The 12,972-nt window shown below is 38.2% G+C and overlaps 1 protein-coding gene across 7 annotated transcripts in view; it reads left to right on the forward strand.

Annotated features, from left to right (window-relative positions):
- The window catches only part of MBNL3 (muscleblind like splicing regulator 3), a 121,883-nt gene that overhangs the window by 75,408 nt on the left and 33,503 nt on the right, over positions 1 to 12,972 (forward strand). For all 7 annotated transcript variants that reach the window (XM_023198918.2, XM_026452009.2, XM_023198915.2 and 4 more), the window contains one exon: positions 10,003 to 10,167. In XM_023198918.2, coding sequence (XP_023054686.1) covers positions 10,114 to 10,167 — 54 coding nt within the window. In that variant the 5' untranslated portion in view covers positions 10,003 to 10,113. The remainder of the gene's footprint in view (positions 1 to 10,002; positions 10,168 to 12,972) is intronic.

The raw sequence follows: 12,972 nt of genomic DNA on the forward strand, positions 1-12,972 counted from the left end.
CAAGGTCATTCCACTCTCTCTCTCTATGGGTTCAGTGTTTTTTTGTTTTGTTTTTTTCTCTCGCATATGAGCAGTATTGATCTTTCTGTGCCTGGCGTATTTCACTTAACATAATGTTCTCCAGTTCCAATCATGCTGTTGCAAATGACAGGATTTTGTTCTTCTTTATGGTTCAATAATACTCAATTGTGTATATGTACCACATGTTCTTTATCCATTCTTCCGTTGATGGAAACTTAAATTGATTCCATATCTGGGTCATTGTGAATAATGCTGTAATAAACACAGGGGTGCATCTCTTTGAAATACTGTTTTCCTTTCTTTAGGACAGATACCTAGCAGTGGGATTGCTGGATCATATCATAGTTCTATTTTTAGTTTTTTGGAGAACCTCCATACTGTTTTTTTTTTTTTTTTTTTCCAGTGACTGTGCTAATTTACATTCTCACCAACAGTCGCCTACTTTCCTACAATTTTAATAACAACTTGGCACAAAGGTTTCAGTAGAACTTTTGGTGATGAAATGTATACTTTCCCTAACAAAATATAAACTTAGTCCATGCCTCAAAAGTATTTTAATGGCAGTCCATGTCACCAAGTAAAAACTTTCTGCATGGAAATTCCATTTTTGGTGTTAGGTTGGTAGTAGGGTAGGAGTGTGAGGAAAATGCTTATTCTAAAGTGGAGACATTTGACCTCATTGGGGGATTGAAACATAATTTCACACAGACTAATTCACCCTGCAAACAATCATTTTGATACCATGTTTTACATTTCTTTATCTGAAAGAAGATTCATGTTTAACAAAAGAGGAACTGATTTTCATCTTTGTACTGCTAATTTCAAAATGCAGAGGTAAATCAATAGCTATATCTATCCTTTAAATAAAGTTTGAGTGGAGAGATATGTGGCTGGCTATAAAGACATAATTATTTAATTTATTCTGAGCAGCACATTGAGCCCTGCAAAGATAAATTGTTTAAATCTGAACAATAATCAGTGCCTTTCTCACCTTATACTCTTCATAAATTTGTAAGATATTTTTGCAAATTAAATTCTTCTTTGAAACTTTTCATTTTACTTAGAGACAGGAAATTTAATTTTGCCAAGTGGAAACCCCAAGGTTTAAGGTTGGTGCAAAACTAAAACCATTTGGAGGTGAGGAGATTGCCCAATACCTTCTGACTTCCCAGGTTTCAGGGCAGCGAAAACTCACTTGAGACCCTTAAGTCATGGAAAGCCTAAAATAATTAGCATGGTTTCAAGGGGCAGAAGTCACAATGTAGGAAAGCCAGTTAGGCAGAGAAGGCTTGACGTTCTTATTTCAGAAGTTCCTTGACTAAAGCCTTCAAATGAAAGAAGAAAGCCACGGCAACCATTTGGAAAGATCTGACGAAACTTACAGCTTTGAAAAAGGGGTGTTGGGAAGATGATTGTGGGATGTTACTTTGAAATAATAGGAAAATATCCATCTTGTTAGCTCTTGGGAGATCAGGGGTGGGCAAAAATGGCATTTCAACAGAAGAGCCATTTTTGAGGAGTTCACTCTGGTTTTCTATTTAAGAGAGAAATCAGAATGAAAATACGAAGGAAAACTAACCTGACCTGTAAAACACCATACAACTTGGTTTAAGCTTTAGTTTCTTTACCTATAGAATGAGGAAGTTGGATTAGATCAGTATTTTCCTAAGGGTGTACTAAAGAGAGATGTTAACGGTAATATGTTGAAAAAAGGGGGGATGGTTTGTGAGTTAAACAATGTTGGGAAATGCTGGGTTAACAAAGGTAACCAGGTTTCTTTACTTTAGGACATGCGAGAGCCTTTATCATACTCTTGTGTATTGTCAGCCTACAAGAGAGGAATATAAAGTGACATTTCTTATACCTAATTGACCAGTGAACCCAGCATTTGAGGTTCCTCTCTTGGTATTAGTTGTCTGTGGTACACACTCTGGCAAATGCTGGACTAAATGATCTCTAAGAGCCTTTCCAGCTTTACTATTTGATCTTTCTATGATATGTCCATAAACATATAAACTTCCCCAGAGCAGTACAATTTTACTACTTCTGACCTTACTAATTCTTAATCTTTGATCATTCCAATGAAAGAGTCTGCATTCTTAATGAAAAAATAAATTCAGGACTGTGTCTGGCAATTGCTTAAATGTTCACGATTGTAATGTGAGGCTATTATGGATTGCCATTTGTCTTGAATATATTATTTGGTTCATTAGAATTAGCCATACCTCTCTACTTTGCGCTCTCTTTTAATGTGAGTAATCAAGTATTGACTGAAAAAGATATCTATGCAAATAATGGCTATTCATCTGCATGCTGTGAATCTGTACCTTTATAGCGCTTATGTGTGCATATAGAAACATGATGCTAAGCAGTTATTTCCCTGCACTTTAATGATTGACTTTTACTTGAATTTGAGTATTCCAAAGACAGGGCTGAAGGAAAAAAAAAAAAAAAAGATTAACCACCCCTCACCTCTGCACACACAAATAAAAACCTTAAAAAACTTAAAAGCCTCATCTTTATGTAACACTTCATATACTCAAAAATCTGTTCTGTAAAATCGGAGTTATGGGTTAGGCAGGTGTTGGTCACACACCATCCCCCTCTTCATCCTAGCCTAAAGGGGGAGCTCCAGGGGACATCGAGGGTATTTAAATATACTGTTGCGCCACCGGTGGGTGGGAAGGTGGAGTGGCTGCCAGGGTAGCGAGCCGTGTGAAGCTTTTGGTGGGAGGAGCTATGGATCAAAAATTGCTGTCTCCAACAGTCAACTTCCTTAAATTTCCTTGCAGCTGATCAGGTAAGCTGGGGGCTGAGAGTGCCTTCTACTTTACTCTGGGCAAATGAAGGCCTGAGAGAGCCTGGGCTGATTCCATGTAGAGGGCTGCTAAGAATCTTAAGGTAACGAGGTAAAATGGGTTTTCAAGGATTTGCCTTTATTGAGCTCAAGTCATCAAGGCAGAAGAACAGAGCGGGAGAGGGCTGCCAGATAACATATTGTATGGGGCATACTTCTACTAAAAAAAAAAAAAAAAAAATTCACTGTTTATCTGAAATTCAAATTTACCTGGGAGTCCTGCATATTTATTTGATAAACCTAGCATCTCTAGAGAGGATCCTAAGCAGAAGCCCTAGCTGGGGAATAAAGGGGGCAAGCAGCTGGTACCCTCTTTGTCCTGACTTCTAAATCGTTGTGGCAAGTGAGTGGATGGGGTGTCCAGAAAAAGGAGATAAAGAAGCCTAGGACCAGGAGATTTGACTAATGGGTCAGAGAGAAACACCTCTTTATGTTCTTAATGAAGTCTGTGTAGAAGGAGATGTTTGAAATTATATGATTTTATGTGTGTTTTGTTTCTTGGAGTAACAAATTCAGTACCATTACTTTTTCTCTCCCTTTTTTTCCATTCTTGATGACAGTTTATGTTGGCAGCTATCAGCTGCTCTAAAGACAGCGTCTAGGAATACTTTGCATCAGGAATGCCTTCTGACTTTTGATAACTTGGTACCAATGTGCTTCGTTGTGTTTGGGTCTTAATTTTATTCTGGTTGGCTGGTTTGTAAATAGATGATGCATTTTTGATGAGCTTATTATTGACCATTCAGTTAATATTTTTCTACAGCGATGGACGGTATTCGATGAGAACCAAGGTAAAAAGTGTGTAAGTGGGGTGGAATAGGGCAGGAAGTAGATTTGGGTTATTAGTGAGGCAGGCTTGCTTTCACTGTGAACAGCTTCTGGGATTTGTAGTGTTATTTGCTGTTCAAAAAATTTCTAAGAAAAAGATCAAGCTCATGATCATTTGAAAATAAATGTTTAACGTAAACAAAGCTAAGCGTGGGTCATGAAGTAAAGCCGCAAACATTTTTCTTGTAAGAAGGCATATGCATTAGAGAGCCACAAGAAGGCCCCACCTGCTGTGATTTTCCTAAAGCCACCTTTGTCTTAGTAGCTTCAGGGAATTTGACTTGCGGCTTGTTCAGAGAAATTCAGGATGGGGGTGGGGCAGTTGGAGAACGCAGTTTTTTTCTAAACTGACCCTGGAAATGCAGGGCCCTCCTGGGCAGGCCCAGGTGCTGATTAGATATGGATCTGCTGCTGGCTCCTTTATTCGTCCGGTGGGGCCCTATATCCTGAGGGCTTTTGTGGCCAGAGACCCCTTGGAATCAGACCAGAGTTTGTGTCTGTGGGCCTCATGGATTCATGTCACTACTGGTTAAGTTATACTAAATTATCAGGATGTTTCAGCTGTAATGGTCACATATTCCTCAGGGTCTATATTCATAGGAAAAAAAAAAAAGTTAGGAACTAGCTATTTTCTGGACCTGAATAGAATAACGGTTCATTTGGAACAGACAACCAGGAGCAGCCTCAGTCATGTGTTGACTATTGTTCTCTTCTTGGAGGGAGAAGAAGGAACTTGTGAAAGAAAAATAGCAAGAGAAGCACTTAGGCTTCTAAGGCAGACTTAGTGTTATGCCCTATAAAATTATTCTCACAAAGTTCAACAAACGTGTATGGCGGGGCGACTATTCATCAGGCACACACACACATCCCTGGAGATTGAAAGTGGAGGAAGATGTAGTTCTGCCGCTATACATACTCAAAGTCTAATAGAGGAGACAAGCATGCAAACAATTTATCGACATACACAGCGATAAGAGCTACGATAAAACTGAGTACAAGGTGCAGTTGGAAGCACAAAGAAGGGAGAGATAAATGGAGGCAGGAATGGAGAGATGGTTCCAGGAAAATCTTTACAGAGGAAAAGTCATTTGAACTGAGAATCCATATTGGGTAGTGAAAGTCTGGAAACTTGGCTTATGTGCTTACTGAGCTGCTTATGAATCAGGACAAGTCACCTCACCCCTTTGGCCTTCACATTCTCTGTAAGATAAAGGTGCACAAGATGTTCCCTACAATCCGATTCAGCCCTAAACTGTTTCCCTCCTGGGAATCAAATGATCTTAGTGGGCTATTTCAGAACAAAAGTGTGATTGTTGAGCCCAGTACTCCCTTTGTCATTGGGAGATCAAAATGTAAAAGTTCTCTGGAGGCAGATAGGCAAGAAAATTCTTCTGCTCTCCCCCAGCTTCTCGTCTATTCAAACTTATTATCTGGTTTGCACCAAAGTCATTGCCCTGTGTATGTGTGTATGGGATGTGTCAAGAAAACAGAGTTGGGACAGCATGAAGAAGGTGGGTACAGTGCTGGCTGCAGTGGTAGGGGGTACTTGGCTGGCCCTCTCCATAGGGGTCGACGTTCAGCCTCATTAATTTTGCCTTCATTATATTTAAGAAATGGTTTACCAAAGACTTTTCCCTCTAAATTTCTTGCCTGCATCTCACATTTAACTTAAAAGTTGTATGCAGAATTTTAAGGCTGCTCTTTGTGCATTTATATCAGTATTTATAGATGATACATTATTTGGAGGAGAAAATGATGCAGATTATCCATTTTTGTAAAGACAGAATTCTAAGAGGAAGAAAGTGGGAAATTTGCCGGTAGAATGCTGATATCTGGCTAATAACTCATTGTATGTTGATTTTGACTCAGTTTTTTCCTAGCTTTAATAAATCTGTGATGCTTGCAGGAACTAGCCAAATTGGTACATATGATTTGTAATTCTGAAATCACTGTTACTTCCTCTGAGAAGCCATGTCTATGCATGTAAGTATGTTACAGTGGGGCACTATCATCAGAATTCTTTCATTTAATACATGATGATTAAAATGGAGTAACAACATTTTTCTTCATAGAACAAATCATGTGTTGGGTGCCTTGATTTAACATTTAACTTTTAACTGTTGGCAGCCTATCAGATCAGTGAGATTATGTATTTGAAAATTAATCCAGTTATAATTGTATTTGAGAGAGGATATTTAGGGTTTTTTTTTTTTTCTCTCTCTAACTCCATATGTATTTGAAGAAGCAAGTCATTCTGCAAACAGCTGTTTCTCTTAAGATACTGTGTCTGACAAAGGGTAATTTGCAGCCTCCCAGGTTCCTTTTCTTATTCTGATATATGGTAGGGCTTTTTCTCATGAACGTAAAGTACATTTCACAGGGTTTTTCTATCACCCAGTGCCTGGGAAGTCTTGTGTCTGACAGACTGACTCTCATAACTCCTTAGACATAGGTGGGATTTGAATCTCTACAATGAGACTTTTCTCTCTTAGTCAAAGGCTTTGTATTCATTTGGGAGAAGCCGGAAGGTAGGAAAAAGGTAATAGATTGAATTTGGGAGGCTTTATAAATGTTCTGCAATGTATCCCTTTGTCTGTCATCAACTTCTTGATGCAGATGTACTTCAGAAATGTCATCGGCTATTTTCTCCCCCTGCTTGCTGCTTTTTGAGTGCATTTTTCAAAGACAGTCAATGGGAAAGGGGAGTTGGAAGATTCATATGATTCATAGGTGTAGTAGCACTTATTTCAGCAGAGAATCGCTTTCCTATTGAATCACTTTGCTATTTTCTTAACTCAGTAACACAGTGAAAGACATGTTTTTTAAGTCCAAAAGGAAATGGAAAAGGAGGGAAATTGAGGCAAGCATAAATGAGCTTGCACTCTAATCTCTTCGATGTTTCTTTAGTTTTCAGTGTACATGGGAGGGGGGAGGAGAGAGAGTTAATTTTCATGTCTTGACTCCCCTTAGCTGCTGATTTTAGTATGTAGCCTGCTCTGCCAGAGGATGGCGACTGTTGTAGGTACATTTACAGAGTCTTTTAAGACTTGGTCTGATACTTTGCACTAGTGTGTGCCAACTCTGAACCTGTGGGTCTAGATTGGAAGAAGGAGGGCTTGGGACACCATTGACTTGGCTAGGGAAACATGAAGGCTGAATTTTCAGAGCCAAGATGGCTGCTGGGCTATCACACCAAACTGTTATAGACCCATTGTGATAGGGTACCTTGTGGCCCACTCAGAGTGCTTAGGTGGCCTGCAGAAATCATTGGAACTTTCCTAGTACAGAGTCATCGATTTTCCAAAGGACAAAAACAATAGATGATTGCATACTCCACTGGGACAGTCCCTCCCTAATCCCCACTCCATCCCAACCTTACATGCTTTACCAAAGCCTTAATTCTACACAAGGATTAAAAAACAAGTGTTAACAGATGTCAAAAACCAAGTTTGTTCTCTCCCAAACACCAATTAAAGTATTTTGGCCTATAATTACGTTTGGGCCTCTTGAAGAATGAACACTATGTAGACGAGATTTATTATCACCAAGTGTTGTGCATATAAATATATTATCCTGAGTTCTAATGTCGTTTTGAAAAAAACAGGGGCATAGTTTTCTTTTGAAATGTTGTATTCCATGGATAATATAGATATTAAATTACTTGGTCTCCTCATCTATTGTTTGGATGCAGAATGCAGATTTTTATTTTATTTTATAAGCTTTCTGGAACATAAGCAGCAGTCTCTGGTAAGGTGGTGTTGCTATGCATTTGCATTGTTATAGAATTAAATTATGGATTCTGTCATTCAAAATAGAAGCTTTATAAATCAAGTAAAATCTCATAACTAAGATGAATAAGTTTCTTTAAATCTCATGCTGCCTCATATTCCATACTTTAGTTTTATAGCCCAACTTGATATAATTTTTTAAAGTGTAATTCTCTTTTTTTCTATTTCCGTGTACTGCTTTTGCTCTGCTAAACTGTCATTATTTCCCAAGAAAAAGCTTAAGATAGTTACTTTATGTAAAGGATAGTGATATAAAAGCACAAAGGCATGTTCACTTCTTTATCTGTATATTGGCAGGAAATGTGCCAAATATAGTGTGTTCTCTCCCTCCCTTTCTTCTTCTCTCTCTGATTACATTCAATGTAGATGATATTAAAACTCAGTTGTAACAAATGGTGAAATTCCAATTATTCTTTTTTCTTTCTTTTCTTTAACTTATCTAATGTTTGGAATTCCCGAATATGAAAGACAGTCTTAATTATATAGTTGTGGGGTTTTTTGTTTTTTGTTTTTTTTTTGCAGTGGAGTTACAAATTGTGTTCCATGCTTATGTATGCTAATTGTCTAAACAAGCTATCTAGGTGGCTCTGTAATCCTTAAGCAATACTGCTGAGCTGCCTAATTTATTTCCCCACTACTGTTGTCTAACTACCCCAAAGCACAGGAATTAGAGTGGTGGCTCTAACCGGGAGTATGCAGCAAGATGAAAAATAGTCAAATGAGAAGGAAGGTCAGTAGTAAGTTATTTAGACCTGGTTAGGCAGCAGGGTCTCCAAATGCAGCTGCAATTGGTTAAAAAAACAAAAACAAAAAAGACTGAAATTCAGAAGAGAGGTCGGGGTAGAGATAGAGATTTAAGATCCGAGCAATTGTACAAATAGATGGAACTTTGAGACAACTTAGTCTCTCCAGGGAAAAGAGATTAGAGAGGAGAGCAAGAGGATTTAGAATAGGGCCTTGGGGAAATCTTTAATGTTAGGGTGTGGGAGGAGGAAGAGAAACCCTGAAGTAGAAGTATAAACTAGAATGCTTGGCTGTGGAAGTCACCAAGTGCCACTGCCTCCATCAGCTGTTAATTCTGAGCTGGATCACCTCAGTTATGTAGATGGACAGTGGAGAATCTAGGAACTGAAGATCCTTGTGACTTTCTGCCTTGCATCACGTTGGTGGGTGTAAAAAGAAGCTTATGATTTCTCTTAGGGGTACATTTATGGGGAAAAGACCCCCATTATTATGATTTAGCATACACAGGGGTCTGCTTACACTCATTATATATGTTGAAATTGTGTAGCTATTCCTAGGCTACTTTTAAGAATTTAGGAGGATTAGGTTAACATGATTCTTAACTCATACTACCAATAAATTATTCTTTCTCCAAGATTTGCATAGAAATACAAAAGTACATAAAACTAAGATAGCATTTGATTTTGTAAATCATTTTAATTTAATTAAATGTAAATTGAGCAATGGGAAAAACAAAAAGACAAACTCAACAGAAAACAATGATGTGTCTTTTAATCTCTCACACTGACTTTTAAATTATACTCAGCTTCTTGACAGAGGAGGTAAAACAATAGAGCCACCTTGTCCTAGTGATCTAATATTTAAAAAGAGCAGTTGCAGTGCATCTGGGTTTGCATTATATGTAGCTCTAGAAAAGTTTTGAAGGACACGTCTTGATTCTCAATGACATTATAGGAATGTTTTAATAACAACTAAACAATGGAGAAGCCGTTGCATAAACTGTGTAGGCATCATAAATAAGGAAACTGCACATAGCATGTGTTGAATGAAAACACTTGGTGAACAAACTCATTTTTCTCTTGGGAATTCAGGTGGCCTAGCTGCTTGCACTCTTTGGTCCAAAAAAAAGTTGCCCTTTTGCTCCCCACCTTCCCCTCCCCCAGTAACCTCATGTACTGGTAAGAATCTTAGCATCTATGGGAAATAGAATTGTTTGCAGTTGTGCTTTCTTAAAAGGTTTATGGTGGACCTAGTAATCCAAATAAGAGAGAATCATTAGCTTCTTTGTATAGTGCTTATGAGTTAAACACAGTAATGGGTCACATTGTGACAATGTGATCAACAACTAGTCCAGTGACATCCTTTGCTACTACATAGTAAACACCATAATCAGCGGCCTTGCCAGCATTTAGGTGACACCAAAAGCATGTTTGATTCCACAGAACTGACACACTATCCTGTCTTGAAAGTGCTTAACATCAATAAAAACATTCAATTAGCTGAGGATCCAAAATACACTTTGGTCTCCATCATGCAAGTGATCTAGGGCCATTGTCTCCGGAACCTAAAGAACAAAATGGCTGCCGGGCATAGGGATTTATTATTTCATTAACAGACTGTCAGTGAATTTCAGGGTATTTCTTGCCTTATATGGATTCAAGATGAAGAGTTTTGGAGCTTAGATTGTCCCCAGATAATGGAGTCCAAAATTTATCTATTTGTGTATAGTTTTAATTAAATATTTTCCCCATTCTTCATTGTTAGGGTCGGTGTACTCGAGAGAACTGCAAGTACCTTCACCCTCCTCCACACTTAAAAACGCAGCTGGAGATTAATGGGCGGAACAATCTGATTCAACAGAAGACTGCCGCAGCCATGTTCGCCCAGCAGATGCAGCTTATGCTCCAGAATGCTCAAATGTCATCACTTGTAAGTCGCAGCTATGTTTTGAAAATTGCCAATAAAGATCTACAGTGGAATAACCTGGCAGGGACTTGCGGAAATTAGTTGCAACAGGATTTAGGATACAAACTAATATGTTCATTGACACTACAGAGCTGTGCACTTGAAGAGAGCAGTCAGGTGTGTTGCACTGAAAACCTGGCTGCATTTATGCATGAGTTCAGTTTATAAAAGAATATGGACAAAGGAGCAGGGGCATTTTAAGATAAGGAGAGTTGATTATTATTACATGGAAACCTTTGAATTCTAGGACATTAAGTCAAACAAATTTTCTTGTTCTTTGGTGAGGATTTTGGTGTTTTTTTGTTTTGTTTTGTTGGTTTTTTTTTTTTTTTTTTTTTTTTTTGAAACAGAGTTTTACTCTTGTTGCCCAGGCTGGAGTGCAATGGTGCGATCTAGGTTCATTACAACCTCTGCCTCCCGGGTTCAAGTGATTTTCCTGCATCAGCCTCCCAAGTAACTGGTATTACAGGTGCCTGCCATCACACCCAGCTAATTTTTTTGTGTATTTTTAGTAGAGACGGGGTTTCACCATGTCCAGGCTGGTTTCGAACTCCTGACTTCAGGTGATCCACCTGTCTCGGCCTCCCAAAGTGCTGGAATTACAGGTGTGAGCCTGGCCTGTTGTTGCTTTTAAACAAACTTTTTATTTTGAAATAATTTTAGATTTACAGAAAAGTTGCAAAGGTATTAATAGTACAAAGAGTTCCTATATTACCTTTCACCCAGTTCTCCCCACTGTTAACATCTTATATTACCCTGGTAGATTTGTCAAAAGCAAGAAACTGGAATCACACATCATTACTATTGACTAAATTCCAGACTTTATTCAGATTTCCCGAGGTTTTCTATTAATGTAATCTTTCTATTCCAGTGTCTGATTCAGGGTACCAAAGTGCATTCATTTGAATTTTGCCTCCCCTCTCTTCTCTGTTCTGTGACCATTTCTCAGTTTTTCCCAATTTCCCATGATCTTGATGGTGGCTTTCCCTTAACTTAGCTACAGGGTTTCCCTATGCAGAAATTAGTAAGATTATGTCATTCTAGACAAATATCTACTATTTTGTGGATTTGCGAGTTTAGATGGAGCCTTTATAAAGTAATTAAGCTGTATCTGTTCATATTGTTCTATTGAAAATTCATCTTGTCCCTATGCCTTAAAATACAAACTTTCATTTTGCTTTTACACCTCTTAGGGTGAATTGAAAACTGTCCCTTTTCTGCTATAGTTCTTCAGGCCTCACATTTAGCTCAGTGGTGCCTCATTCTAATTCCAGCTGACCTACTTCCTTTAAACTATTAACAGGATAAATTTGAAAATCCTGTTACCTTTATTTGTTACCCATTTAATCAGTGACTACAATGAACTTGAAAGCTGAAATATGTATATAGTATTTAGATGCAATGAAAATGTGGGAGGACAATCTGCTGTCAGTAAAGCCTATCTCATTATAAAGTTGATTCTCAGAATTCAAGGATATCTGTGTTGATATGGAACCCTTTAATGAGTACATCTTTATGGATATATGCAAAAACAGGTGGGAGAGGCAATGATGAATCACTAAAGGTTTGCACCATACTTTTCCCAGAATATCTAGACAGATTTAAGTAAAATAAATAGATGTCATGTTCTGTACTATTAGTTTACCAAAAAGTTTTGCCTTGGAAGTCAGATGAATTATGTTGGTAAATTAGTTCCTAGAAGGTGAACTCCTCGAAGCTCCTCTTTGACCCTCAGTAATTCTTTACATCTTTGAACTCCTTGCGCACACGCTTTTTCTGGGCTTTCACATACTGATGTATCTCAGTCCCTCCCTACTTCTAAGGGCAGAGGGAAGATAAAGTCTTTTGGATACTGAAAATTGTTATGAACAAAACCACAGAGAAGTGAACGTGCTTGGTAAGTCCAGAAAATGTGAGTGGCTGGGGAATAAAGCAAGGCAGCTTTTATTTTTTTCCCCAGTTTTATTGAGGTACAATTAACAAATAAAATTGTGTATATTTTAAAGTGTACAGCGTGTGATGATTTGTTAGACGTATACATTGTGAAATGAGATGACATGGATGAACTTGGCAGGCATTATGCCAAGTGAAATAAGCCAGACAGAGAAAAAACAAATACTATATGATCTCACTCATATGTGGAACCTTGAAAAAACTGAATGCATAAAAACAGAGAGTAGAAGGGTAGTTGCCAGGGGATGTGGGTGGGAGGGGATGGGGGAAGATGTTCGTCAAAGGTATAGCAAGAGAGATTTTAACTCACAGTTACTACTCTCAGCTTCTCATGGGATGTCTCAATTTCAAACTGAGCAAAGAATAGGAAGCAGATTTCATTATCAGACACCTGAGCCCAGTGTTTCCTACAGAGCTGGAGCATTTATCTTTTCAAAGGTCGAGGAACAGCTTCAGGGTACTAGTGAAATGCCTTGTTTCAGGGAATCAGAGAGCAAGAAGTGGGGTAAAGTAGGGGTACAGAGGAAAGCCGTTCTATTCAGCCTCTGCTAGAGTCTCTCCAATTCAAGTCTCAACCCTTCAAGTGTTATTGATCATGCTGGCTCACACTGGAGAATAGGGAGTAGCTTTTTTCAGAATCCAATAAGAAATCCATTGTGCTTTCCAGCCTCTTCACTTGTGCTTTCTAATTTGATTCTCTATCCTTTCTATGTTAGAATACGTTTCCCTATCTTTTCTTCAATGAGGGTAATTTTAGATTTCAGATGACGGAAGATGACTGATATGATTCACAGGAGTACAATTTATTTTATAGAA

Source organism: Piliocolobus tephrosceles, chromosome 12, assembly GCF_002776525.5.
Source record: "Piliocolobus tephrosceles isolate RC106 chromosome 12, ASM277652v3, whole genome shotgun sequence".
Lineage (NCBI taxonomy): Eukaryota > Metazoa > Chordata > Mammalia > Primates > Cercopithecidae > Piliocolobus > Piliocolobus tephrosceles.